Source organism: Balaenoptera physalus, assembly GCF_965194825.1.
Source record: "Balaenoptera physalus genome assembly, chromosome: 16".
In the NCBI taxonomy this organism is placed as follows: domain Eukaryota; kingdom Metazoa; phylum Chordata; class Mammalia; order Artiodactyla; family Balaenopteridae; genus Balaenoptera; species Balaenoptera physalus.
In genome coordinates this window covers 76085209-76111628 of record NC_138898.1, presented here as the reverse complement: position 1 = coordinate 76111628, position 26420 = coordinate 76085209, and the positions used below count along the sequence as shown (strand labels likewise).

Genomic DNA, 26420 nt, shown 5'->3' with positions numbered 1-26420 from the left:
TAATTTGGTTAGAACTGGGGTAGAGATGGGGACAAAGGCTGGTTAGGCCAGAACTTGCCCTTCCACCATGATTTTTTCCAACTCCATCCAGTAGCCTCAGCCTCAAACAAACATCCTTGTGTGAGTCAGGGCATTTATCCATCTCCAATCTCATGGGTCACGAAGCCTTTGTGTTTCAGGATAAGCACATGATCCAAGCCAATCAGCTAAAGTCAGTTCTGGAAATTTTACTGCAAATCTCAGAAAAAAAGACATGCTCCTACGAGAGTTGCTAAGCTACTGGGACTTAAGTTTGGAGCTATGGAAATCCATTTTGCCACTAAGAGAGGCATGGGGAGAGCTCAGCCTAGAGCTGAACCGCAGGTTCCCAATATCTTTTGGCCCTTTTATTCAGCTGTTCCTGAAGAAGCTTGATCCATTCTTTTTAATGGCTTGAGCCAAAAGATTCCCTTATTGCTTAGGCCAGTTGGAGCTGGGTCAGTGAGAGACCTGATTGATTAGGATCTCATCGTGCTCATGATTTCGACTGCCCTCTACTACACCTTAATGAGTCTCAATTTCTATACCTGGCCTTGATGTCTCCTCAGCTCCAGATTGTATGTCCACCTGCCTCCTGACGTCCCACAGACATGCCCAAAACTGACCTCATTATTCCTGCCCCCCCCAACCTTTATTTCCCAGTTCAGAGCTGGAACCTCCTAGAACCTCCAGTACTTTCCTCAGAGAAGCCAAGGTCGTTAAGTTCAGGCTCCGCCTCCTCGCAGGGCCTCACCAAGGTCACCCGCATCTTCCCTCCCCCAGCTCTTTGGGGGCGGTGTCCTCGAACCCCTCTGCAGCCCGGCTGGGCGCTCTAGGCTACAGCAGGCCCTTCAAAAAGCCTTCTCAACTCGCTGGTTTCCGGTACCGGTGGCTCCTCTAGCCTTCATCAGGGCCTCGGGATTCTATTCCCCTAAGGTGCCTTCTCTATGGTTGACTGCGCCCTACGGTCCCGACTTTCCTCTGGGAGGACGCTCTGGTGGGACCCAACCCCTTCCTATGGCTGCTTCTGCGGTCCCTTTTAGGCGCAACTGGAGAAGTCATTGAGCCCTCCGAGACTCCCACCTTCTCAGCTCTGGAAGGGTGGCACGGAGTGGGAGGATGGCGGAAGTGAGTGTGAACGTGCCCTTCCTTCTCCTCGTTCTTCTCTATGGTCACTTCCTTCGGTGACGGGAAAAAGGGGGTCCCGGCGCCTGCGCAGAACCGGGCTGGGAGCTAGTCGCGGAGGGGGGGGTGGTGGGGCAGGGAGCGGGAGCTGCTGCCGCCGCCGGAGCTAACCGCGGGGACCGAGATGCAGGTGGGACCGGAACCGGAACCCCCCTCTTCAAGTCCCTCTTCCCTCTCCGCGACCCGGCCCCGGCGCCTGCGAGGAGCCTTGGGTGGGGGCGGGCGTGGGGGGCTAGAGGCAGGAGGGGCGCCCGGCCCCGGAGAGTGCAGCAGAGCGGGCTGCTTCCCTGGAGGCTGCGGCCCCGGGGAATGGGCGGGTAGAGGGTGTCCAGGGAGGAGGGTCGGGTCGGAGTGGGTTGACCACCGGGTCCGGAGGGGGGTCCGAGCCAGAGCGGAGCCTGCACCCTCCACCACCCGCCCTTCGGGAAATATCAGAACTGAGCCGAGAGGCAGGTGCACTGGGAAAAGGTGCCTGAGTCCTGCTTGGCAGAAGAGAAACTGAGTCACCAGCTCAGGAACCGCAGGGTCAGCGGGCCTGAAGGGGGCTGGGTCTGCCTGTGGTGCAGCGGGTTGGGTCGGCCGGCGTGAGCTGAGGTGGCCTCTGCTTGGAGATTGGTCTCTCTGCTGTGTCTGCACCTCTTGGCTCGGTTCCCGCGTGCTCCATGACTCTTTTATCTCCTGGCGTCTTCTCGTTGGTTTGGAATTGTCCCTACGGTTGGAGCCATCTGAGTGTGTAGGGTCTAGGTCAAGGAGAAAGGGGAGGGGGCGCTGACCGCGGGTCTGAGCAGGAGTCTCGGGTTTGGGGAGATTTGCCTGAACTGCTTTCACCCCATTCTTGGTGCCAGTCATCTTCCAATATAATATGGGGGAGGAACACTAACAGAAGGGCCATGGGTTGTAAATTCCATGCCCAGCTCTGCCACTTGCTAGTTGTAAGACGTTGGGAAGGCTCTTCCCTTCGCTGATTTCTCTTTGAGAAAATTGGAACCCATAAAGATAGTAATAACGGCAAGTCATTTATTGTGTGCTTACTTTGTGTCAAGCAGGGACATGTTCTGTTTAATTCTCCCAACAATTTTAGGGGTTAGGGATCATTAGCTCTGTTTTATAGATACGAAAACTGAAGCTCGGAGAGGACATGTAATTTGTTCACGATCACACAGCTAATAGGTGGCAGAGATGGAATTTCATCCTAAGCCTAACTCCAGAACCTATGGCCTTAACCATCAGGCTAACCAGCCTTTAGGGCACACTCCCCTGTGAGAGAAAAGGGAGGTGAAAAATCCAAGGCCCCAGCTCCCTGTTATATTTTATTTACTTCGTGGCCAGCAGAGACTTGCCCAGACCCAACCCACAGTCTGTCCTCACCTGGTGCTGCTGCCTCTGGGCCCCCGCCTGGAGGGGCACCAAAGAAGTGGGCTCTGGGCATTCCAAGCCTCCTTGACACAGTGCTTGGGTGCTGGGCCCTGGGGTCGGCTTTCAGGACAGTTGTTTGAATCCGTCATCCATCCATCCTCCTTAACGAGCAGCCTCCCTTCTCAAAGATGGACCTCGGGATGCATGAGGCAGGGTCTCTAAGCTCTGCAGGCCTAGTTCCCCTGAGAGCTGGGGCAGTGAGGGGCGGTGACTGAGGCTGGTGCAGTCAGGACTGTGCGGTGGGAAAAACAGTAGACTTGGAGTTCTGAAACTTTTTCTGAGCTTCGGGTTCCTCATCTATTACAGAGGTTGTTAAAACCTCTCACAGGGAAAGGTAAGAATGGCACATGGGAGGCACGTAATAATATTGAAGGATGGTTTTAGAGAAGGGAGGTGACGTGGAAAAGAGTCCCTTTTAGAGGAAGGTGCTGCACAGCCGTCCACCACTCCTGGAGCTGAAGCCAGGAGAGTGGACTGGGGAGGCAGCAGGGTGGGTGCAGGCTAGACCTGGGGGTGGTGGGGCATGAGGATCTGGGGAAGGGAAGGGTGGCAGCGTGGTGTTCATCCCCGTTGCTCTCTTGAGGAGTCTAGACTAGAGGAGGGCGTCTGGCTCGGGGTGGGGCTCTGGCCCCGGTCCCACCTCAGCAGTGACTCGATGTATGTGCCTCTTCCTTCTGCAGCTGCTGCCGCTCACCCTGTGTCTTCTGGCCGCTTCCCTCTTTGCTGCCCCTCCCCACAGGCTCCCCCTCTCCACCTCCTGGGGGCCATCATGAATGGTGCCCCTTCCCCGGAGGATGGGGCCTCGCCCTCCCCTCCCCCCTTGCCCCCACCCCCTCCCCCGAGTTGGCGGGAGTTCTGCGAGTCCCACGCCCGGGCGGCTGCCCTGGATTTTGCCCGCCGTTTTCGCCTCTACCTGGCCTCCCACCCCCAATACGCAGGGCCTGGGGCCGAGGCTGCCTTCTCCCGCCGTTTTGCTGAGCTCTTCCTGCAGCACTTTGAAGCCGAGGTGGCCCGGGCCTCCGGCTCCCTCTCGCCACCCATCCTGGCTCCTCTGAGTCCTGGTGTGGAGATCCCGCCACAGGACCTGTCCCTTGAGAGCTGCAGGGTGGGCGGGCCCCTGGCTGTGCTGGGCCCTTCTCGATCATCTGAGGACCTGGCCGGCCCCCTCCCTTCCTCAGTCTCTTCCTCTTCTACAACCTCCTCGAAGCCGAAGCTAAAGAAACGCTTCTCCCTCCGCTCAGTGGGTCGCTCGGTCCGCGGTTCGGTCCGCGGCATCCTGCAGTGGCGGGGGACTGTTGACCCTCCCTCCCCAGCGGGGCCCCTAGAGACCTCATCGGGCCCCCCAGTGTTAGGTGGAAACAGCAATTCCAACTCCTCTGGCGGGGCTGGGACCATTGGTAGGGGACTGGTTAGCGATGGAACATCCCCTGGGGACAGATGGACTCACCGTTTTGAGAGGCTGAGACTCAGTCGGGGAGGGGGGACCTTGAAGGATGGAGGAGGCGTGGTGCAGAGGGAAGAGCTGCTGAGTTTCATGGGGGCTGAAGAGGCAGCCCCTGACCCAGCTGGAGTGGGCCGGGGAGGAGGGGCAGCGGGGCCTACCTCAGGGGGAGGAGGGCAACCTCAGTGGCAGAAGTGTCGCTTGCTGCTTCGAAGTGAAGGAGAAGGAGGAGGAGGAAGTCGTCTGGAGTTCTTTGTACCACCCAAGGTGAGGACCAGAGGAGGAGGGTGGGTGACTGGGAGCGAGGGATTGAGTTGTGGGGACGTGGCCGACATACCTGGCTTTGCTTACTTGGATTTTTAAAGCTAGCTCCTGACTCTGGGCTCCTAGCATGGGCAGGACAGAGAAAGTAGTGTTATTTGTCTAACTCCCTCGGGGTGTGGAAGGAAAGATGAATCTCGAGGGAAAGGAAAGCTGGTCTCTGCGCACCAAAAATCTGGATCTTGTTCTCTCTCCTGACTTAGGCATCTCGGCCTCGACTTAGCATTCCCTGCTCTACGATCACCGATGTGCGGACAACCACAGCCCTGGAGATGCCTGACCGGGAGAACACGTTTGTGGTTAAGGTAGGAGCCCTGGGCTCCCCTGTCCACTCGGAGCACTCTTAGCACATTGAAGCAAGGGATACTGATGCAACGAGGGGCACGTGTGCCAGGTACCTTGACGGTGTGTCCCTGGGGCGGCAGCTTTTCTGGGACGGGCGAGAGGGAGGACGTTCCCGTTCCTGTTGGGGGTGAATTAAGGCCTCGAGACCTGGGAGTGGCCTGTGGGCCTCCTCTTGTCCCCATAGGTGGAAGGCCCCTCGGAGTATATCCTGGAGACAGCTGATGCTCTACACGTGAAGGCCTGGGTGTCTGACATCCAAGAATGCCTGAGCCCAGGGTGAGGAGCCCGTCTTCTGTCACTGAGGGGACCAGGGGGTGAGGGCGCTGAGCAGCCTTTTGCTTCTCCCCTGGTGACTTTCCTCCCAGCACCATTTTCCCTGTCTCTGCAGACCCTGCCCTGCTACCAGTCCCCGCCCCATGACCCTCCCCCTGGCCCCTGGGACCTCATTCCTGACAAGGGAGAACACAGACAGCCTGGAGCTGCCCTGCCTGAATCACTCGGAGAGTCTGCCCAGCCAGGGGCTGCTGCTGGGGCCCAGCGAGAGCAGCGACCGCCTTTCGCAGGGTAAGGGTGGAGCCTTAGAGAGCTGTGAACCTTGGGACCCGCCACGCAAGAACCCCGGCCATCAGGCCCGGGCCCTCTCTCCAGGCTCTGCTGTGCACCCCATGCCTGCTCCTCAGCTGCCACGACCAAATGTCTGACTTTTGTCCCCGAACGTGCCTGACCACAGTTTACAGTTTAGAACCATCACCATCAACAGCCCCACACGAGCTGCAGGCCGCTTCTCTCCAGCCTTCTATGCCCGGCCTTGTCCCCTTTTCTGTAAGCCTGTGCTGGCCACCACTCTGGCTGGAGGTAACGGTTCTCTTCTCCAGAGCTTCCAGAACGCTCTGTACATATCTTTGTTTTGTTCTTACTCTGCATCTCTCTGCGCATGTTGACGGTACTAGATTTTCTTTTGACTCCCTACTTTTAAACACACGTGTATGCTATCCACATACATAAACACACAAAGATGTGTCTACCTGGCCCCAGCTCACCTTTCTAGACTCCACTACACCCTTTTTTTCTGATCCTCCATTCTGAGCTTCAGTTTCACTGTGCCTAGCACACAGGCTGTATGCAATGAGTAAACAAATGAATTAAAGACTGTTAAGAGCCAGAACGGACCTTACAGGTCGTCCATACCAATGTCCTCGTTTCTCAGGCAGCTAAGAGCAGAGAGGAGAAATGGCATTTCTGAGGTCATCCGAGAGTCACTGACAAAGACAGCGGCTATGCCAACTTGTTGCCTGAGCCATGGCACTCTGCACTCCGCATATTCCCATCCTCTGAGCACTGATTATGTACGACGTGCCTGTAGGCTCATGCCTGCTGCTTAGCAGACATTCAGGAGCGCCCTAGTACATCCTTGACCCTCTGCTAGGCTCTGGGGCAGGATGAGGAGCTCAGAGCTGCCTCGTGGGCTCACAGTCTAGCTGAGTTGGCAAGACATCACTCCCTCTAAAAAGCAGGACTCCCAAATGGAGACCCTGTGCTTAGTGTCCTCTGAGCGGCACCAGCAAGAAGCCTCGGGAGCTCAGAGGAGGAGGAGAATCATGGGAGGTGGGATAGATGGGGAATTCTATACAGGCGAGGTGAGAAAAGAACATGGCTTGGAGAAGCTAGGAGAGCAGAGACCTGAGATGGGGAGAGCCCCGGAGAGCTGGAAGAATTAGACGGGATAATTGGGTTAAAGCGGAGGACACAAGAATACAAGTTAATCTGAAGATCAGGTTGGTTAGGTTGGGGGGATTCACAGCAGGAGAATCTTTGATGCCTCTCAGAGTTGGGGGTTTTGTCCTGCAGGCAAAAAAAGGACCCCTTTTTAACGTGAAAATATTTGAGGGATTCTACCCACCGCCATCCCCACCTCTGCGACTATAGCTGTAATTTCAACTGTTGATTCAGAAGAGATGTAGGCACATTAGGATTCTAGGACCTTGTTGGAATAACTGCAGTCCTTTAGCAATGCATAAAGCATAAGTTAGGAGTCATTGATGAAAACCATTAGGGCTCAGTGCCTGAGGAAAGATTCAGCATTTCAGCCAGCTGACCACCAGTGTACCCAGGGTAACCTGGCTGGTGGGGAAGTGGGCCCAAGCAGACCAATCCTCCCAAAGAGTAGCTTCTCGAGCTCTCAATTTTGCCCTCCTCCTTTTTTTTTTTCCAGGGGCATATGGGGGCCTCTCAGACCGCCCCTCAGCGTCCATCTCCCCCAGTTCTGCCTCCATTGCCGCCTCCCATTTTGACTCAATGGAACTGCTTCCCCCAGAGTTGCCCCCCCGTATCCCCATTGAAGAGGGACCCCCAGCAGGGACAGTTCATCCCCTCTCGGCCCCCTACCCACCCCTGGACACTCCGGAAACAGCCACAGGTACCAGAGGTGTGAGTGTGTGTCTGCCTCCAAGCCTGGTTGACCACCTGCCAGAAACTCTTGTCTTGGGATCTTGAGGGATCTGACCTGGGGGGCTGGTGGGGGAACGGAGGAGGAGTGACATATGAGGGGAAAGCAAGGCTTTTCATCTCCCAGGATGAGGGAGGCTTCCCTGACACCTCAGTTTCCTTTCCTCTCTCTTTCCTGAAGGGTCGTTACTGTTCCAGGGAGAGCCAGAGGGAGGTGAGGGGGATCAGCCCCTCTCAGGGTATCCTTGGTTCCACGGGATGCTCTCTCGACTCAAGGCTGCCCAGCTAGTGCTGGCTGGAGGTACCGGCTCCCATGGCGTTTTCCTGGTACGTCAGAGTGAAACAAGACGGGGTGAATATGTCCTCACTTTCAACTTCCAGGGCAAGGCCAAGGTGAGTGACTGAGGAGAAGGCTACGTGGTAGGCAGTGGGCCTGCGGGTAGAGTGGGGAACGCTGCCATCAGGGGAGAAGGGTTCTGTGACTGGCGGGGTTCGGGCTCCTGCTTTATTTACCGCACTCATCCCGCCCTCAGCACCTGCGCCTCTCGCTGAATGAGGAAGGTCAGTGCCGGGTTCAGCACCTGTGGTTCCAGTCCATTTTTGATATGCTCGAGCATTTCCGGATGCACCCCATCCCTCTGGAGTCTGGAGGCTCCAGTGACGTTGTCCTTGTCAGCTATGTCGTGTCCTCCCAGCGACAGCAGGGTGAGCAGAGCAGGTCTGCAGGGGAGGAGGTGCCCGTGCACCCAAGAAGTGAGGAGGTGTGTGTGCCAGAAAGACGGGGCGGGGGGCTTGAGGAGGAGAGGCTTTGTCAGGGAGAGAGGGCTAGAGAAGTTTCCTGTGTGTTGGGTTTCTCGGGGAGAGGAGTACACGGGGATGTAGGAAGGCAGGGGGCTCCGTGCTGGAGCCGGGAGGAAGTGGAGAGCTGGGTTGGCGCATTCCCATTCCATCGGACCCTCTGTTCCATCGTTTGTCTGTCTCCTAGATCCATCCTCCCTGGCCTTGTCTTTGCCCTTCATCACAACCTTGCCTTGCCTTGGGCCTGCCCTTCTTGGGGGTGCTCGGTCTGATCCCCCACCCTCCTCCCTTGATGTCTGATGTCCCTGTCTGATCTCTCCCTTTTCCCCACCCCAACGTCCCATCTGTCCCCACGTTACCCCTCCCCCCCAGGCCGGGAGCAGGCCGGGAGCCATGCAGGGGTGTGCGAGGGAGATCGATGCTACCCCGATGCCTCCTCCACCCTCATGCCCTTCGGAGCGAGTGACTGTGTGTAAGTGTGGTCCTCCTCTCACCGCCGCCCATGATCCATCTTCCATGGATGGGGGTTGCTCAGGAGATGGGATACGGGGGAGATAGCACATGGCTCCTGGGGGGATGAGTGAAGGGGAGGCTGCTACAAGAGCTTGCCTCCCTCCACAATCAGTCTGTCTTCTTACCATTCCTATCCAGAACCGAGCACCTCCCATGACCCACCCCAGCCCCCTGAACCCCCTTCATGGACAGATCCCCCACATCCTGGGGCAGAAGAGGCGTCGGGGGCGCCAGAAGTGGCGGCAGCAACAGCCGCAGCAGCCAAAGAGAGGCAAGAGAAAGAGAAAGCGGGCAGTGGAGGGGTCCAGGAAGAGCTGGTCCCCGTGGTTGAGCTGGTCCCCGTGGTTGAAATGGAAGAGGCCGTAGCACCAGGCACGGAGGCCCAGGGAGGCGCTGGAGCTGGTGGGGCCCCCGGGGTAACCCTGATGGTGCAGCTCCAACAGTTACCACTAGGGGGCGATGGAGAAGAAGGGGGCCATCCCAGAGCCATAAATAACCAGTACTCCTTCGTGTGAGATACCCTACCCCACCCTTTCTCCACTCTTCTTGCTCCCCAGCCCTCAGTTCGTGAGATTGGGGCTGGGCAGGGACATAGAGGAGCAGTGGGAATCCCCTCCCCACATGCTTCCTGACCCTTGACGGCTAAGGGCATATATGTTGGTACAAAAAGGTTCAAGAGCCCTGCTAACTCCCCAGTTCATACACTACAGGTGCCCCGTCCCCTGGGCAGGGGATTCAGGCTCCATTACCTCCCCAAGGGGCTCTTATGGTCAGCCCCATCCCTGGGGGCCATTTCCCCATTAACCACTCCTCAGCCCAAGGAAGGGTGAGGGGGAAGGGCTGTCAGTTATATTAAGGTGGTTGTTCTTGTTGTTTTAAACAAAATGAAGAAGCATAAATAAATAAAAGGGTTTATCTCAGTTCCACCGTGATGGCTGTGGCCAGTTTTTGCGGTGGGGACTGGGACCGGTGGGTCAGGAAGGTAGCCCACTCAGTGTTGCGAGCTCCAGAGCTGAGAGACTGGAGGGCTGTGTCAGGTTGAGTCCCTGTTGCTCTCCAGACCTGTGCTTTCGGCCCATCACTCCTCTGGGGGCTGTCCTGTTTCTTGAGTGGTAAGTGCAGAGCCAAACGGTGCTTCTCGGGGTCTCCAGCCAAGTTCTCTTAATGGGACAGGACAGTGAACGGCAGGATTGATGACCTCCAAGGAGCCTTCCTGCTCTGAATTCTTCAGTTAAGGCTTCCTACCCTAGGGAGAAAGCAGGCCGAGAGAGATTGTAGGGGGGCTGGGCTGGGGGCACAGTGGCTGTGTTGGGAGAGATTTAATGTGGCAGCCAGAGGGACCCAAGGGCAGGCTGACTGCCCCCCTTCTCAGAGCCAAGCTGGGAAGCTGCCAGATAGATGATAAAGAGTGCTGGCTTCCACTCCTGCCTTTGCTTCTCATTTGCTGTGTGGCCTGGGCAAGGTGTAGCCTCTCCAGGCCTCAATATCCTCATCGGTAAAATGGGAAGTTTCATCTAGGTTGGAGCTGCTGACATGATTTGCTTGGCCTGGACAATGTTTCCATTGGAATTTCACATAAAAGTTCAGATTACTGGCTTCTCTTGAAAATTAGAAGATCCAGCCTCACATGGTACCCACCTTCTACATCTGCTCCATCCCCACCAGCCCACTTCACTCACATGATGTGCCTAGCTAGGCCTGTGAGCATTTGAGTTTGCAGCATCTCCTCCTCCTCCCTGTGCCCCCCCCCCCATTAAACCCAGCCTCTCCTCTCTGGACTGAATTGCGACTGTGCCCTCCTCCAACCGAGGGCACGCCTGGGCTTCCCAGCTCTGTGGGTGCCAACAAGGAGGGGCCGGGTTCTGAAGAATCCCACCTGTTTTGTTGGCCCTCTCCCTTCCCCACCTCCATCCAGCTCTGCCTCTTACCACTCTGCCTCACTTTCCTTCCTGGGCAGTGTGGAGTCTACACTTCCATGCCCCTCAGCCTCTGCCCCCACCCCCAGGAGGCCCTATGACCATGCTTATGACCTTGCTATTCTGGGCCTTGCGTCCTGTTGGGAGATGGACAGGAGACAGCTGGTCTCACAGGCCACCCAGCCTGGGGGCTAGATGGGGGAAGCCTGCTGTCTCTCCTGGTTTTGTCTAATCCCTGGGGCTACCCCAAACCTTGGCCCCAGGAGACTGGGGATAGGATTGGCCTTGCAAAGGGAGGGGGATGGTTTGGGGATCTGGATGCTGTGTTCTCAAAGTGAGATGGCGAGCGAAGGCTGTGGCGCCCCAGGGTAAGCAGGACCTGATCCTCTCCTAATCTAGCAGCAACTGGTGCTGCGAGGCTCCCCCCTCCCCCTAAACCCTGCCAGCTCTCAGGGACTTGCCTTCTGAAGATGTGCGGGGGAAGGGCACAAGGGCCTCCTCACCGCCCCCGCCCGCACCCCCAAGATTTGCATGTCTTGGCTGGAGGAGCCTAAGACACTTTCCTTCTGAGCCTGTCTATGGATGGTTCAGCTGAAGTTCGGAACTGGTCGGGGATCAAGCGGGCTCTATCTCTGTGTCCTTCAGAACTACGCCTCTCCCATTCTCAGCTTCAGTGCCCAGGAGGGGATGAACTCCTTCCACCTCTGGGCCTGGAGACCCTAGATGAGGGCTCCAAGAGAGCACGCGCCTCCATTCCAGTTCACACCCAGCCTTCCTGATGGTGATCCTTTGACAGCTCTTGGCTGGTGGCTTTCCCTCTCTGGCTTCAGTTTCCCCTCTAGGAAGCTGGGGGAGGCAGAAATGAATAACCTTACAGGGCCCTGTTGGCAGCAGTGCCCTGTAAAGCCTGCCTCCTTTCCTCGGCCTCATGCTCTCCAGTCCCTTGAAGCCGAGATCTGTCCAGTCTTCTCCCCCTTCTCCATGTTTGGGCATTCTTGCTCCTTTAAGACAGTGCCCCTGTCACTCCTCTAGGTGGTGGCGGGGAGAAGCCAGCCACCACCAAAAGGCTTGGCAGATGCTGAGCCTGACTCTGTCCTAAGAAGGTGGGTGCTGGGCCAGGTGGAGGATGTGACCTCCAACACCTCACACCGTTGTCTGAGCCCTCACACCCGCACATCGCAGCAGGATTCTGCTTCAGGGAGGGGTTTGTTGGACCCATGAAAAGGGAGAGGGAAGGAGCGCCGTGTCCTCAACTCACCCGAAAGGCCGCCCTCCCCCAGGTCCAGGCAGAGGAAAGGATGGGTATGGGGGGCTAAATCCTCCAGTGCCATCCACCCCTGCTGGCCTACCCACCCCCCAAAAGTGGGGCTTCCCTTTCCTTTGCCCCCCTGTCTCCTGTGCCATTGTCTGCTTAGGAACTTGAGTGCCAGACGACGAAGCGACCTTGAGAACCCTTTCAGGGGCCTATACCCCTCACTGTTCATTTCAGGAAACTGAGGCCTAGATGGAGGAAGGACTTGAGGCCAAGGCCATAAGCCTGCTTCCCCTCACTGACCTCTCACCATTCTCTCATTCAGCCTTTCTCCTCTCTGCCCTCCTTTCCTCCCCTGCCCACACCCCATGCTACCCTCTTGTCTGTTCCTCCCGCAGCTGGTAGTAACCAAGAGACGCCCCTATCCCAGAGCAGGGATGGGGGTGGGGTGTTCAGAGCAGCTGCTTCTCTGAGGAAGCTGATACTGAGGCCAGCCGCTCAGCAACAGCTTGTGGCTTTGCACCCAGCCCTGGGCCCCCACCCACCTGGCTGCCGCATGCCAGCTCCCTGCTGTCCCTTTTCCCCACTGCTCCTCAGACTTCCCTCTGACCCTGGCAGCCCTGTCTCTATTCCCCCAGCTATGACTGTCCTTATTTCCCCTAGACCTGTCCCCATCAATCTGCCCGCCGTCCATTCCTTTGGTCTGGAGCCTCTGCTTTATCCAGCTTCCCCGAGCCCCTTCCCTTAATGTCCCTTCCCTCAGCCCTCTGCCGACAGGGTGTGCCTGAGCACACAGCTCCGATCCTCACTCCCTTTGAGGACAGCTACTTCAGGGCCAGGGCGGAGTGCAACCACACGCCACGTGGGGTCTGCCATGGAAACCCCGTGGGTTAAAGAGAGCATGGTGTGGGATGAGGTGACCCTTATTCCATGACTTGGGGTGACCCCTGCCCCCATTCTGAAACATTGATCCCTCTCCCTCTGCCATCAGCACATTCTGTAGGCTCTTGGGTTACCCGGCTGCCTGGGTATCCCATTTTCTTGGTGGGGGGGATTCCCTGTCAGGGATGCGGGGCCCTGAAGGCTCTGTTCCCAGTGGCTGAGTTAGAGCGATGGGGAGGGGGGGTTTAGGGGAGAGACAGGCAGTCCTGGCTTTGCTCACCAGGGCCTGGACACTAAATCCCTTGTTGATGGCTGCGGCATCCCCTCCCTAGGGTAGGGTTACCATCTTCTGCCCTGTCCCCTTGACCCTCTTCCCTCCCTACTTCCCCTTGTCCCTCTAGAGCCACTTCCTCTCGCCCCCAAGGGATGTTCTCCCCCTTTTCAATCCCCTGAGGGTTGGAGTATCTCTGCTGCCCTTTCAACAAGCTAAGTGAGAAAGGAGGAGACTGGGGCAGTAGAAACAGGCAGGTTCAGGGGGATGAGACGGGAAGGGGACACAAGGAAAGGGAACGGTGAAGGCCTGAGAGGAGAAGTGGGCTTAAGGGAAGAACTGGAAGGGGTGAGGTTGGAACAGGAAATTCAGTGCAGCTGAAGAAGTCGAGGCAACTGGGGGAGGGCTCAGTAGCAGGAGACAGAAAGTGAAGTCTCTCTCTGCCCCCCCTTCCCTGGGGCTGGGGCCACCTTAGCTTCCCTCATGAGTGACATCTCAGGCTGCAGCCCCACTGTTCCCCCTCTGTCAGCAGAAATCTCTCTCTTCTGACCCCTCCTGCTAGAGTCTCAGCCAGCCAATCCCTGATCTGGGGGAGGGGGGAGCCTGGCCCCCCCCACTCCCTCATAAGGACCAGCTGGGGGCTGGGGCAGGTGGCTGGCTGCTGCAAGTGGAACGGGGGTCAGAGCTTCGTGGAGGGAAGAATAACTTGGGGGGGCAGGAGAGAAAAAGGAAGAAACCCAGACAAACAGGCAGGTGGACATACTGAAGAAGGCCCCTGACGTGTGAGAACCCCCCAGGAGGAACACACCGCCCCCTGGCCCCCAGGAAGGGAGCACGATGGAGGCTGCACACTCCAAGACCACAGAAGAATGTTTGGCCTATTTTGGGGTGAGCGAAACTACAGGCCTTACCCCGGACCAAGTTAAGCGGCATCTGGAGAAATACGGCCACAATGGTAAGTGTCCCTTGATGGACACACATACACACACACACACACACACACACACACACACACAGACTCACGCTCAAACACACTGGAGCCTCTCCCTCCAGGGTATCTTAGGGAAGAGGTAGGACATGGTCCAATGACTGCAAGGGAGGGGAGGATACTGAGAAAACAGGGTCCCTGAGACCCTGATTTTTGGGAAGTTTTATGGGATAACCCTGGTGAATCTCAGCTGCCCTTTTGGTGGCCTGATTCTCTTACCTTAGCCACAAAGTCCTGGGTGTGGGCGGCATTAGACTGAACGCCAAATGAATATGTCCTTTTCTTCTTTTTCCCTGGGCAGAGCTCCCTACAGAGGAAGGTAAGTTACTGGAAGCCCTGAGCTCTCATAAATGACACCTCCTCCCCTCTGTGCCCCACTCCCTTCTCCCTGCCCTTTCCTTCCAACTCCTGGGGCAACTGTTCCTCCCCAAAGGTTAGAGTCTGGCTGGGGGCAGAAGTTTCCAGGCACTTTCTCCTTGAGGCATCCAGTCCTTGAACAAGTGCCCACCACTTTGAGGAGCCTCTTTCTGGACTCCGGGCCAGCTCCTCTCAGCCCTTTTCTCAGTACCAAATGGCCTGCCTGCACCTGGAGTCCCAGCCGTTCATCCGTTAGACCTTAACCCCGGGGGGCCCCCTCCCCTTGCCTCTTCCCTCAGGGAAGTCCCTGTGGGAGTTGGTGCTAGAGCAGTTTGAAGACCTCCTGGTGCGGATCCTTCTCCTGGCCGCCTGCATTTCCTTTGTAAGTGTGGGAGGGCATCTGGGGGCAGGCTGGGAGTGTGGGCTGGGGGGATCTGGAGAGTCTGCTGGCGGGCAGCTCCAAATCATCGGCTCCTGTAGACCAAGCATTCAGCATCCTTTTCTACAGACCAGAAAGGAGGGAGGTGGGGTGACGCTGATTTGTATACTCCTCTGCCCTCCCCCACACCCCGCAGGCGGGTTTTATTTTAAGCTTTAAGGGTGTTCTCAGCCAAAACACTGAAGTTAAGCCGCCCCCGGAGCTCCGAGGGCTCGGGTTACCCCCCCGAGCGCTGGGCTCCGCGGCTCCGATGCTGCTGCTGTTCCCAGGCCACCGCTGCTCCCAGCATGCCCCCGGGGGCGCACGCACTGCTCCACCAATCCCGGGGCATCCTGGCGCCCCTGCCCCGCCCTCCTGACGCTGATTGGTCGAGGCAGAGACTCCCCTCGTAGAGGCGGGAAAGAGCTGCTGGTGCGAGGGTGACGCCAAAGAACCAGAGCCTCGCCTGTCTCTGGGCCTCACCTCCCCACTCCCCCCATCAGGGCTAGAACTCCCAGGATCCCCCTCGTCACCTACCTGGCCTGACCCTCCCCTTCCCCCTCACAGCCTCAGGGCTGCCCCCACCGGGTCTCAAGGCCCTGCTACCTCTCCTGCCCTGGAGCTCCCCTCCGCACCCACCATCCCAGCAGGCCGGCCTGCGTTTTGGAATTTCTTCCTTAACATCTTAGTGGTTCTGGAAGACAAGACTCTGGAGGCAAAAAAGTCTCCCTGTCCCCTGGTGTCTTTAGTGGAGGCCCCTTGGGCCCCTGAGTGCTAGCTGGCAGGGCCTCACTTCTCCCTTCTCAGATTTGCTCCTTGACATTTGCCTGAGGCTGTTGCCTGGCAGAGGCAACAGCTGGGGTGGGGTGTGCACAGGAGGCCCCGTAACACTATCCCCCACTCCTGCTCCCTCATGAAATTGGAGCTCCCCTGCCTTGGGCTGTTGGGGGTGGGCCCTGGGTGGGCCGGGCGCCTGCGAGGACCACAGGGTTTTTCCTACTGAGTTTTGGCTCCCAGGGGATGGATGTGGCTGCGGGGGTAGTTGGCCTGGGTGTCCCCTGAGCTTCGTTTACAAGCCAGTAACTTGGTCAGGGAAACCTGAAAGCATTCCCAGTTAATCCCCTAGCTGCGCATGTCTGTGCCGGCCTGCACCCGCTGAATAACAGTAGTGGCCGCGCTTATGTGAGTTCGAGCTGTGGAGCACGTAGACCCTTAAAGGGATGTGGGGCTGCAGTGCCCCCGTGATGCCCTGCCCTGTTTGCTCCTGCACATGTTCTCACCTCCATTTCCTCTCCTTACTCACTTGAGGGGCTTTAGTACCTGTTATTCTCCCTTCCCTTGCTCCCCAGGTGCTGGCCTGGTTTGAGGAAGGCGAAGAGACCATCACCGCCTTTGTTGAACCCTTTGTCATCCTCTTGATCCTCATTGCCAATGCCATCGTGGGGGTTTGGCAGGTTAGCTTTGACCCCGCCTCATTCCTTCACATCCTGACACTGGACATGAGGCCAGCCTCCCTCCCTGTCTCCTTCTCCTCCATCACTTACCCTGGGCTTGCCTTGTTCTCTGGTCCTTTTGCCCAATTCAGAAAAGGGACAGAATGTTGGAAAGAGGCAGGAGACTGGTGTTCCCACTGTCACTTGCTGGTTGTACAACCCTGGGCAGGTTCCTTCATCTCTCTGAGTCTCAGTTTCCTCATCCATAAAATGGGGCTCATAATCCTATCCCTCAGAGTTGTGAAATTTAACAAGATGATGAGTGTGAAAGTGCCCAGCCCTGTGTCTGGCATAAAGGAGGATTTCAGTAAATGCTAGTTTGATGTGCTTCTTTCTCTTACCTTATACCACCCTCTGCTTTTCCTGTCCCCTGCTTTCTGATTTTCTTTGATTCTCCTTCCTTCTCTCCCCCAAACCCCCTTACCTGTTCTCAGCTGTGGGTGATGGTTTCCTTAACCGTCATGTGGGGTTTGTCTGCTCCCCTGGGCCAGGAGCCAGGACTGCATAACCTGCCTCCTTCTCTGTGATGCCCCTACTTCCCCTAGGACTCTGGCCCCTGCTCCTCCATCCCTACACCTCTCCCTCCTCCCTGACCAGTCCTCTGTCATTCCACGACCTTCCTCCCTCTGCTCACCCTCCTCTCCTCAACCCTGTCCCCCCAGGAAAGGAATGCAGAGAATGCCATTGAGGCTCTGAAGGAATATGAACCGGAGATGGGGAAGGTCTACCGGGCTGACCGCAAGTCAGTGCAAAGGATCAAGGCTCGGGACATTGTCCCCGGAGACATCGTGGAGGTGGTTGGTGAGTGATGGGGACGAGTGGTCCAGGATGGGTTCGAGGCCAAGAAGATGTGCATGTTGGGGGCTGGTCGGGCTCTGATCCCCAGTGTCCAGGAGGTAGCCAGGATGGTGGAGTCTCTGCTTCTCCTTCCCAGACTCCTCAGGAGGTCACCCCAGGGCACTGTGGCCACAGCACCCCCTCTCCATCAGAGTCTCAGCAGGAACAGCCAGTCCTGTCCCTGACGCTGCAGGCAGACCCCTGCTCCCCCTCCTCTCACCCAGCACTTGCAAGTAACAGGTGGAACCCAGTCCCTGCCAATGGCCCTGTCTCCACCCCCCTCCTGAGGCCTGGCTTCCCTCTCCTTCCACCCACCCCCAAGCTTGGTCAGCTTTAAATCTTGACCTCTCGGTACCCTTGAGGCTTCTCAAAGGGGAAGGAGCAAGGGTAGAAGGGAGGAGGGGGGCTGGAGGCTCAAGCCCCCGACCATGTAAGGGAAACTCAGGCCCCAGCAGAGAGCACGGGACTGGGAGGAGGGGAGCTCAAGGAGGGCCCCGCCTCTCCGGTGAGGGACACTTAATGCCTGACCAGGGAGGGGTGGGGGCCGGGAGGCTAAGATTACTGGAATTCTGCCCCCTTCAGCGGTTTTTATATTTGCCCTGTGCAGGCCTTCCCATGTCTCCCGGCCCCTGGCATAGGAAGATGCGTCTTTCTAGGCCTACATCCCTCCACCAGATACCCAAGTCCCCACCCTGGGAAGCTTGGTGACAGGGAGGGCGGGTGGGCTGAAGACTCCGGTGCCCCATCACAGGGCCGCCCTGCCACGGTGACAGTTTGGAGTCAGCGCCATGAATGTCTATAAATATCGCTTCAGTTTGGGTGACAGGGTGTCCCGCCCAACTCCATTGCTGACCTCCCCCCTCCTCCATCAGCTTCCTCTGGCACCGGAGGAGGAACCTTGGGGACAGGGAAAGGAAAGCAGTCAAACCCCATCCCCAGGACCATCCTTGGGGCCAGCCGGGATGAGGCTGGGAGGCAGTTGGCTTCCTTGGAGGCCTCTAAGTCTGGTGGGGCATCTGCCGTGTTCCCCAGGAAGTTTCCTGTGTGGACCCCCTCCTTCTGTGCACATCCCTTGCCCTCACCCCTCCCTGTTTTCTCAGCTCTCTGCTGTGTATGGTGCCCCCCTGCCCCCCACCCCCCCAGAGCCTTGTTTCCTGCAGACTCCCCTTCTCTCCTGCCATCTCCCCGGCTCACTCACCGTGGCTTCCTGCCTTCCCCAGATACTCAGACCAGGGCCCGGCAGGCTTCTGATGTGCGTCCCATCCCCTCCATGTGGACCTGCCAGGCCTGCACCCTCTGCCTCCGCTGCTCCTCCCTCTCCTCCTGCGTCTATCCTTCTCACACTTCCCTCTCCTGCTTCTCACTCCACCTTTTGTCTGGGTTGACATTGATTTTCTCAATTCCCATATTTTCCTCCTGTTGCTTGCTGCCTTCTCCAGCTCTTCCACTTTGTTCTCCTCCACGGACGCAGGTCTGTGAGACTTACCCTATTTTCTCTAGTTCTTTTCTTGCCTGTCCCTCCTCTCCTTTCTCCCTCGTGTTTCCCTCTCTGTTTTGCTCTCTCCCGGCCTCAGTTTTCGTTTCTCGTTAGATGACAGGATTGTCCCTGATTTTCCCTGATTTTTTGTCATTCAGGGTACATTTATTGAGCACATACTGTGTGTGCCCAGACCTCCCCTTGCCAGGCTCACAGCCTGGTAGGGAGAAAAACATTCAGCAGGGGGGAACAATTGGAGTGAGTGTTAGAGGGAGGTGCTTGCTTGGGTGACAGGAGCACAGCCTGGGTGACCTCCCTGAGACCTGAAGGATGAGGTGAGGTCATCAAAGACTGGGTTTTTCTTAGGAAGAAAGAAAACTCCCATCTCAACTGACTTCACTCTCCTCTGGTCTCTCCACAGTGGGGGACAAAGTCCCCGCAGATATCCGCATCCTCACCATCAAGTCCACCACGCTCCGGGTCGACCAGTCCATCCTGACAGGTCTGCTGACCAGGGTCAGGGGAGGCATCAAGGGGGAGGGGGATGAGGATTTGATGAGGGAGGAGCTGAGTGGACAGACAGGGATGAAAGGGGACCCTCAGCAGTAGGGCCCCCTCCTGGCCCCGGAGTGGCAGCGACATCAGCCCTGCTCAGCTTTGCCCACTGCCTAAGCCTGGAACACAAGGGGTCATGGGAAATGGCGGGATGTTTGTCCCCATTTCCAGATGGCCATCAACCCGTCCCTTCCACATGGACATACGGACACGCTCCCCCAGAGAACTATCCTGCCTCCTCAGAAGCCCCCAACTGAGGAAGCAGAGATTCTGGGATAGGATGCAGGGTTCAGATACACTTAAAACCTCAGCTGCTTCTCCTTTTGTCCTGGGAGAGAGAGGGTGAAGAGCCAGTGAGCATGCTCCATGGTCCAAGGAGGCAGGGTGGGCAGGCCCAGGGTGACTGCCTGAGCTCCTGCCATTCGGGTGAAGGAGGCAAGGTCCCAAGGGTGGGGGCCTCTCCCTCCCAGGAACGTGCTCTCCAGTTGACGGCGCACTTCCACATACGTCAGCTTGTTTGACTTTCACCAAGACCTTGCTCTGAAGTGTACACATCCTTGTCCCTATTTTACAGAAGAGCAAACCAAGGCTAAGTGATCCAAAGCCATACTGCTTGTGAGTGGTCAGGCTGGGACTGGGGTCAAGGTCTTTTCACTCTTAAGTGCAGTGGGTTTCCCATCTGCCTCCAGGGCCTTCCTCCAGAGTCCAGACTTCCTCCAGGATTGTTGCTTGGTCCTTACCAGGCCCTGTCCTGCCAAGCAGAGAGTTAGGGGTGGGAAGTATGGGAGAAGGAAATGATGTCATCTGAAAACCCCTCTGCCCCTTCTCCACAGGCGAGTCTGTCTCTGTCGTCAAGCACACAGACCCTGTTCCCGACCTCCGAGCTGTCAACCAGGATAAGAAGAACATGCTTTTCTCGGTGAGGCTTCCAGGGCCAGCTGTCGCGCGCTCAAGCCGGGGGCCCTGGTCTGGGAGAGACATGGCGGTGTGGGAAGAGATGAGACCCACAGCTGGGGGGATGCGGCACGAGGGGCGTCACCTGCCTCCCTGCCTCTTCTTCCCCCTCCAAGGGCACCAACATTGCAGCCGGTAAGGCCATAGGCATCGTGGCCTCTACTGGTGTGAACACTGAGATTGGGAAGATCCGTGACCAAATGGCCGCCACAGAGCAGGACAGGACCCCTCTGCAGCAGAAGCTGGATGAGTTTGGGAAGCAGCTCTCCAAGGTCATCTCCCTCATCTGCGTGGCCGTGTGGCTCATCAACATTGGCCACTTCAACGATCCCATCCATGGGGGCTCCTGGATCCGTGGTGCCGTCTACTACTTTAAGATTGCCGTGGCCCTGGCTGTGGCTGCAATCCCAGAAGGTAGGGCAACCTCTCTTTTTCCTCCCATTTGCTAATCTCATCTGCAGAGATCCTTTATCCAAATAAGGTAACATTTACGAGTTCCAGGGATTGGAACCCGATATCTTTGGGAGCCGCTCTTCAGCCTACCCCACTAGGTCTCCCTCCCTCCCCCGGTATCGTTCCCTCACCCCCTCTCCTTCCTCGCCACAGGCCTTCCTGCAGTCATCACCACCTGCCTGGCCCTGGGCACCCGCCGGATGGCAAAGAAGAACGCAATTGTGAGGAGCTTGCCCTCCGTGGAGACGCTGGGCTGCACCTCTGTCATCTGTTCCGACAAGACAGGCACCCTCACCACGAACCAGATGTCTGTCTGCAAGGTCAGGGAAGGGTGGCAACTCCCACTTAGATGGGAGGTGAAACGAGCCCTCCAAAGTTGTGGTTACCCCTTCATCATGGGTAGCTTTTCATTTTGGCCTGAGAAAGAAATGCTTAGATGGCACAGACAGTGCCATCCTGCCAGCTACGAGAGGGAGCAGAGAAGCCCCCCTGGCCCAGGCAGGCAGCCCCCTGCAGCCTCCATCCGTGTGCTAGATGCTGCCCTGTGTTATCTCTAATCCCCCACAGCAGCCCTTCAGGGGAAGGTCTTGTTTACCCAGTTTTCCCGAGGAGGAAACTGAGGCTCTAGGAGAGTCAGTGCACAGTTAATAAGGAGCAGAATTGAGTTTCAAACCCAAGTCTGTCTGGCCCTAGAGTGCCTGCCTGTGCACCAGACTACCCTCCATAGTGGTCATCCATGACAGGGCCCGGGAAGCCCAGCCACACAAATCCTGAACAGCATTTCCTGAACCAGGGCCCTTGATCTTTTCCGTGCCTTGGACTCTTTTTTTTATATATATACATTTATTTATTTGTTTATTTATTTTTGGTTGCATTGGGTCTTCATCGCTGCGCGTGGGCTTTCTCTAGTTGCGGAGAGCAGGGGCTACTCTTCATTGTGGTGCATGGGCTTCTCATTGCAGTGGTTTTCTTGTTGCAGAGCACGGGCTCTAGGCGCACGGGCTTCAGTAGTTGTGGCACGCAGGCTCAGTAGTTGTGGCTCGTGGGCTCTAGAGCGCAGGCTCAGTAGTTGTGGCGCACGGGCTTAGCTGCTCTGTGGCATGTGGGATCTTCCGGGACCAGGGCGGGAATCCATGTCCCCTGCATTGGCAGGTGGATTCTTAACCACTGCGCCACCAGGGAAGTCCCGCCTTGGAGTCTTTGGCAGTCTGGATCTCTACATTTAATATTTTCAATGTATAAAATAAAACACACAGGATTCTGTTTCTAAAATACATCGGATTGGGAATTCCTTGGTGGTCCAGTGGTTAGGACTTGGTGCTTTCACTGCTGTGGGCCCGGGTTCGATCCCTGGTCAGGGAACTAAGATCCTGCTAGCCACACAGCGCGGCCAAAAACATAAATTAAATAAAATACATTGGACTGGGCTTCCCTGGTGGCGCGGTGGTTAAGAATCCGCCTGCCAGTGCAGGGGACATGGGTTCAAGCCCTGGTCCGGGAAGATCCCACGTGCTGCTGAGCAGCTAAGCCAGTGCGCCACAACTACCGAGCCTGCGCTCTAGAGCCCACGAGCCACAACTACTGAGCACACGTGCCACAACTACTGAAGCCCACGTGCCTAGAGCCCGTGCTCCTCAACAAGAGAAGCTGCCGCAATGAGAAGCCCACGCACCACAATGAAGAGTAGCCCCCGCTCTCCGCAACTAGAGAAAAGCCCAAGCGCAGCAATGAAGACCCAAAGCAGCCCAAAAAAATAAAAATAGATAATAAAATAAATAAATTAAAAAAAACTATGCATTTAAAAAATAAATAAATTGAGTGTCTCTATTAAAAAAAATACATTGGATTACAGAGGAAACCAATGATTGAAATACAGCAATCAAAATATTTTAAAAACAGATTTGTACGTATAGCTGATTCACTTTGTTATACAGCAGAAACTAACACAACATTGTAAAGCAATTATACTCCAATAAAGATGTTAAAAAAAACACACACAGATTTGTGATTTGGTAAAGCGTATGCTTCTTTATTAATGTATTAAGTAGCAAGTCCAGCAGTGGGTCTTATAATTGCCATAACGCTGAAGCGGTGATGAGCATAAATGCTATTTTGAGAGCCCTGCAACAATACAACGTGACAAGAGAGTATTTGTGATTATATTGGTGGCCAAGTCACAGGTTTTGCTAATATTAATGTGGTCCATTGCCCCCATTCATAATTGGATGGAAATGCTAAATGTCAGAGAGAAAATAAAAGATGTAATTTTTGTTTCGCCATCAAAGTTCACAGACCCCCTTGGTCCAGGGTGTCATCCATGGACCCCAGGCAAAGAACCCCTGACCTAAACAGAGTTCTCTGGAATAGCATGTTTGTGAAATAGAAATTGGTGTCCTAAGAATCAAGGGTTGTGTGGTCAGACCAGGCCGAGAAAGGCTGTACCACATGCCTGTTGGCATTTGAAAGCCTCAGAGAAGACTGACCATAGAGAGGGTGGATTTCACTCAGTTTAAACGAGTTTCCCAAACTTACCTGGCCACAGAACCATTTTATCCTGGAGCACATCTTAAGCCCCATCCCTTCCACGCGTGCTCTGGCTCAGCGTGGGCTGCTCCCCTCTGCTCTGTGTGATCTACATCCCTCCAAAGCACAGGCTTCAAAGCCAGACCACTGGTCTTCTGTCATGTTTCATAAAGATGAATTAATTGCCCACATTTGAAAAGTCAAGGGATATCATAGGAAAATAACCTGAATTTCTAGTTCTTCCTGCAAAACTGGAAGATCTGGCCACAAGAGGCTGGAGCTGTAGATGGGCCATGTACTGACAGGTAGACTGGTGGCCACCACACCTTGTGATGCACGTCTTATTTTACTAATTGATCTGTAAGAACCTCCAGCATGGCCTTTTGTTTTAAGGCCATGAACACAGAACATAGAGAATGATTTGCAAGGGAGTGGTGGGAGAGGGGAGGAAAAGGGAGGAAAAGGGAAGGACGAATCAGGGGATGACGGTGGGAAGTAGGGTAAGTCCGTGCAGATGGCCGGATAGAGGGACACTCAGGGCACGGGCCCCTTCGGTGCAGACTGCCTTCGGGGATGGGGAGAGTTAAACATCTGTGTGCATGCCCTTCTCCTCTGCAGATGTTCATCATCGACAAGGTGGAAGGGGACATCTGCCTTCTGAACAAGTTCTCTATCACTGGCTCCACTTATGCTCCAGAAGGAGAGGTGTAAGTTCCCCCAAAGTCGTCTTCCCAGTTACTCGTGCCCCTCCCCACCACACACACACACACACACACACACACACACACACACACACACACACACATCCTCTCTCCCTGGGGCCTCCCTCTAGTTTTGTCTTCCTGTTTCTCTCTTGTTCCTTCCCCAACCTTATTCTCTCTCCCACCTGATCTCCAAGTTGGTTGCCATCTCCTTGCTGCATTCCCCGTGCTCTCTCTGCATCTCATTCCCTATCTTCTCTACCTGTCTCTTTCCCTTCCTTCCTCCCCACCCGGCCGCCAGCTTGAAGAATGATAAGCCAGTCCGGACAGGGGAGTATGATGGGCTGGTGGAGCTAGCCACCATTTGTGCCCTCTGCAATGACTCCTCCTTGGACTTCAATGAGGTAACCTCTCCACTCCTGAAGCCGCCCCTCCTTCCCCCTCCAGCTGGCTCAGAGTCCAGGCCTCCTCGACAGGCCGCAAGGAAGGGCTCAGGGGAAGGGGGTCCCTTGTACCAAGCCCTCTCCTGGGTGTAAGGGGAAGAGAGTGGCTTGCTCCCTTCCCGTTCTAGGTGGAAGGTGGGCATGATAGATGGGAGCACGGGGCTGGGAGCCCAGGGCACCTACTTCCTCTTCCTCCTCTGCCCTCTCAGGCCAAAGGTGTTTATGAGAAGGTGGGCGAGGCCACCGAGACGGCACTCACCACCCTGGTGGAGAAGATGAATGTATTCAACACTGAACTGAGAAACCTCTCAAAGGTGGAGAGGGCCAACGCCTGCAACTTGGTGAGTCTAGGCACTCCCTCCCACGGTCCTTCTCCAGCCCACACTGTACAGGCCAGGACCTAAGGAACCTCAGGAGACCGGGCCCCCCATCCCCACCCGGGTCAGGCTGGTCAGGGCCTTGTGCCCCATGCTGGGACCCAGCCGGCACAGGCAGAGAGCCTCTCCACAGCTTTCCTTGGCAAGGCTGACTTGGGGTAGGACCTACTGCACCTGCACTTACACTGCTCTTCCTGGTGCCCGGTTGCAGCCTCCCTGGAAGAATTTAAGATCACTTTTCCTGTCGTGTCCCTAGTTGAAAGGGACAGAGCTGGACACAGAAACCACAAGTGACCCATCCTGGGACAGCCCCAATTTCAACTATTACCCACTGTCTCTAGAAACACACGTTTTTATCAGATCACAAGACCTGATTTAGGATTTGGGAAATATGACTGGCTCATATGCCTCTGCTTCCCCGTGTCCAGGTGAACAAGCCCAATTCTGTGACAATCACTCCAAGTTCTTGCTATTAATATTTACTGAATGTCTATATTGAATTCCTCTGGGGTATTATATTATATTCCCCACACAGCTCATTCCTTTTTTTTTTTCATAGAGGCAAGGTGCTCATTGCTGCTTTATTTAATATGACAAAAATAATGAAAACAACCTAAGTATTTATCAATAAAGGATTCATTTAAAAAATTTACAAATGATAATAAAAACATCAAATTATTTTTAATTTTATTTATTGTTTTTATTTTTGTTTTGTGGAGAAACATCTAGAATGCATTTGGCACATTCACTTTTATGGAGTGCTTAGTACTACGTGCCAGGTACCAGCTCTCCATTGTCTAGCAACATACGTCTGTAGACGCACACATGTGGTTGTCTACATTTAAATTATTACATAAAAGTAAAAACTCAGTTCTTCAGTTGCACTAACCACATTCCCCGGGCTCAGTAGCCGTTGTTCGATTGCACCGTATTGGACCATCCAGATTATTAAACATTCCCATCATCACGGAAGGTTCTATCGGACAGTGCCACACTACGCCATCCTGTTTCTATTGTGCTTTAACCTGAACACAGTAAGACACTGGCAGCACTAGCCTTGGAATGCTCTCCATTTCTGCTGTAGGCAGCAGACTTAGCTTTATCTCGGACTCAGCTTGGGGTCTGCTCTGACCTCCAGATCCTTTTTGACTCTGTTTTAAGGGGTCTGAGACTCTTCCCTTCTAGCATAGCATCATCACTCTTTCTCCACCGGTCTCATATCTGGCCTCTCCCTCCCTGTCTCCTCTCTCCCAGGTGATCCGCCAGCTAATGAAGAAGGAATTCACCCTGGAGTTCTCCCGGGACAGAAAGTCCATGTCTGTCTATTGCTCTCCAATGAAATCCCGGGCTGCTGTGGGCAACAAAATGTTTGTCAAGGTCAGGGATCCGAGTGCGCCTCAGCCCCCCTTCTTCCCAGTCCTGAACCCTCCTCTCTTCTCCCTGCCCCGCTCACCGTGCACTGGAAGGAACAGTAGTCTCTGAATACCGTTCTGTTCTCCTAGGGTGCCCCGGAGGGGATCGTCGAACGCTGTAACTACCTGCGAGTCGGCACCACTCGGGTGCCCATGACAGGGCCGGTGAAGGAGACGATTCTGTCGGTAATCAAGGAGTGGAGCGGTGGCCGGGACACCCTGCGCTGCCTGGCCCTGGCCACCCGGGACACCCCCCCAAAGCGAGAGGAGATGGTCCTGGATGACTCTTCCAGGTTCATGGAGTACGAGGTGAGCAGACGGAAGCCTCCCGTTGTCCCAGAGTCACCTGCCTCACCCCCTCCGCCACCCTTGTCATTTCCTACTTCGTCACGGGGCCTAGAATCACAGGACGTTAGAGTTTGAAAGAACCTTAGGAATCATCCAGTCCAGGGCTACTTGGTGTGTGGTCCGTGGACCCATCTGAGATGAGGTGAGGTGCTTGCTCCAGAACAGAAGCCAGCCAGGTCACTAAGTACACTCGGGTTTAGCTGACATGTTTCCACAGTGAGGTTTTCTAAGGATGTGCATCAACCTGCATTCTGGCATTAGCTCTTTATCTTGTAGTGGAC

The 26420-nt window shown here is 55.7% G+C and overlaps 2 protein-coding genes and 1 long non-coding RNA gene across 13 annotated transcripts in view; 2 read left to right on the top strand and 1 right to left on the bottom strand.

Annotated features, from left to right (window-relative positions):
- Positions 1-1201: 1201 nt before the first annotated feature.
- Positions 1202-9406, top strand: SH2B1 (SH2B adaptor protein 1). Of its 10 annotated transcripts, XM_082429361.1 has the most exons (10): positions 1247-1333; positions 3300-4327; positions 4585-4686; positions 4911-5002; positions 5115-5290; positions 6939-7142; positions 7353-7564; positions 7705-7876; positions 8342-8441; positions 8621-9406. In XM_082429361.1, exons 2-10 carry the CDS (start codon positions 3389-3391, stop codon positions 8637-8639), a joined length of 2016 nt encoding a protein of 671 aa, XP_082285487.1. In that variant the 5' UTR covers positions 1247-1333; positions 3300-3388; the 3' UTR covers positions 8640-9406. The 10 variants fall into 10 exon arrangements, with proteins under 10 accessions (XP_082285483.1, XP_082285487.1, XP_082285485.1 ...); XM_082429357.1 differs by lacking the exon at positions 8342-8441 and having other exon boundaries at positions 1202-1333; positions 6939-7151; XM_082429359.1 differs by lacking the exons at positions 1247-1333; positions 8342-8441 and adding an exon at positions 1380-1728 and having other exon boundaries at positions 6939-7151.
- LOC309644978 lies at positions 9382-14100 on the bottom strand. The gene is made up of 2 exons (XR_014254682.1): positions 14011-14100; positions 9382-9728 (listed from the first exon to the last, which is right to left on the bottom strand). It is a non-coding gene; the product is annotated as an uncharacterized lncRNA (long non-coding RNA).
- The window catches only part of ATP2A1 (ATPase sarcoplasmic/endoplasmic reticulum Ca2+ transporting 1), a 16451-nt gene continuing 3477 nt past the window's right edge, over positions 13447-26420 (top strand). For both annotated transcript variants that reach the window (XM_082429349.1, XM_082429350.1), the window contains exons 1-14: positions 13447-13758; positions 14093-14110; positions 14448-14530; positions 15916-16020; positions 16722-16860; positions 18795-18875; positions 19762-19847; positions 19999-20296; positions 20489-20655; positions 23477-23565; positions 23861-23963; positions 24212-24343; positions 25634-25756; positions 25882-26100. In XM_082429349.1, the coding sequence (XP_082285475.1) occupies positions 13641-13758; positions 14093-14110; positions 14448-14530; positions 15916-16020; positions 16722-16860; positions 18795-18875; positions 19762-19847; positions 19999-20296; positions 20489-20655; positions 23477-23565; positions 23861-23963; positions 24212-24343; positions 25634-25756; positions 25882-26100 (1761 nt within the window). In that variant the 5' untranslated portion in view covers positions 13447-13640. The remainder of the gene's footprint in view (positions 13759-14092; positions 14111-14447; positions 14531-15915; positions 16021-16721; positions 16861-18794; positions 18876-19761; positions 19848-19998; positions 20297-20488; positions 20656-23476; positions 23566-23860; positions 23964-24211; positions 24344-25633; positions 25757-25881; positions 26101-26420) is intronic.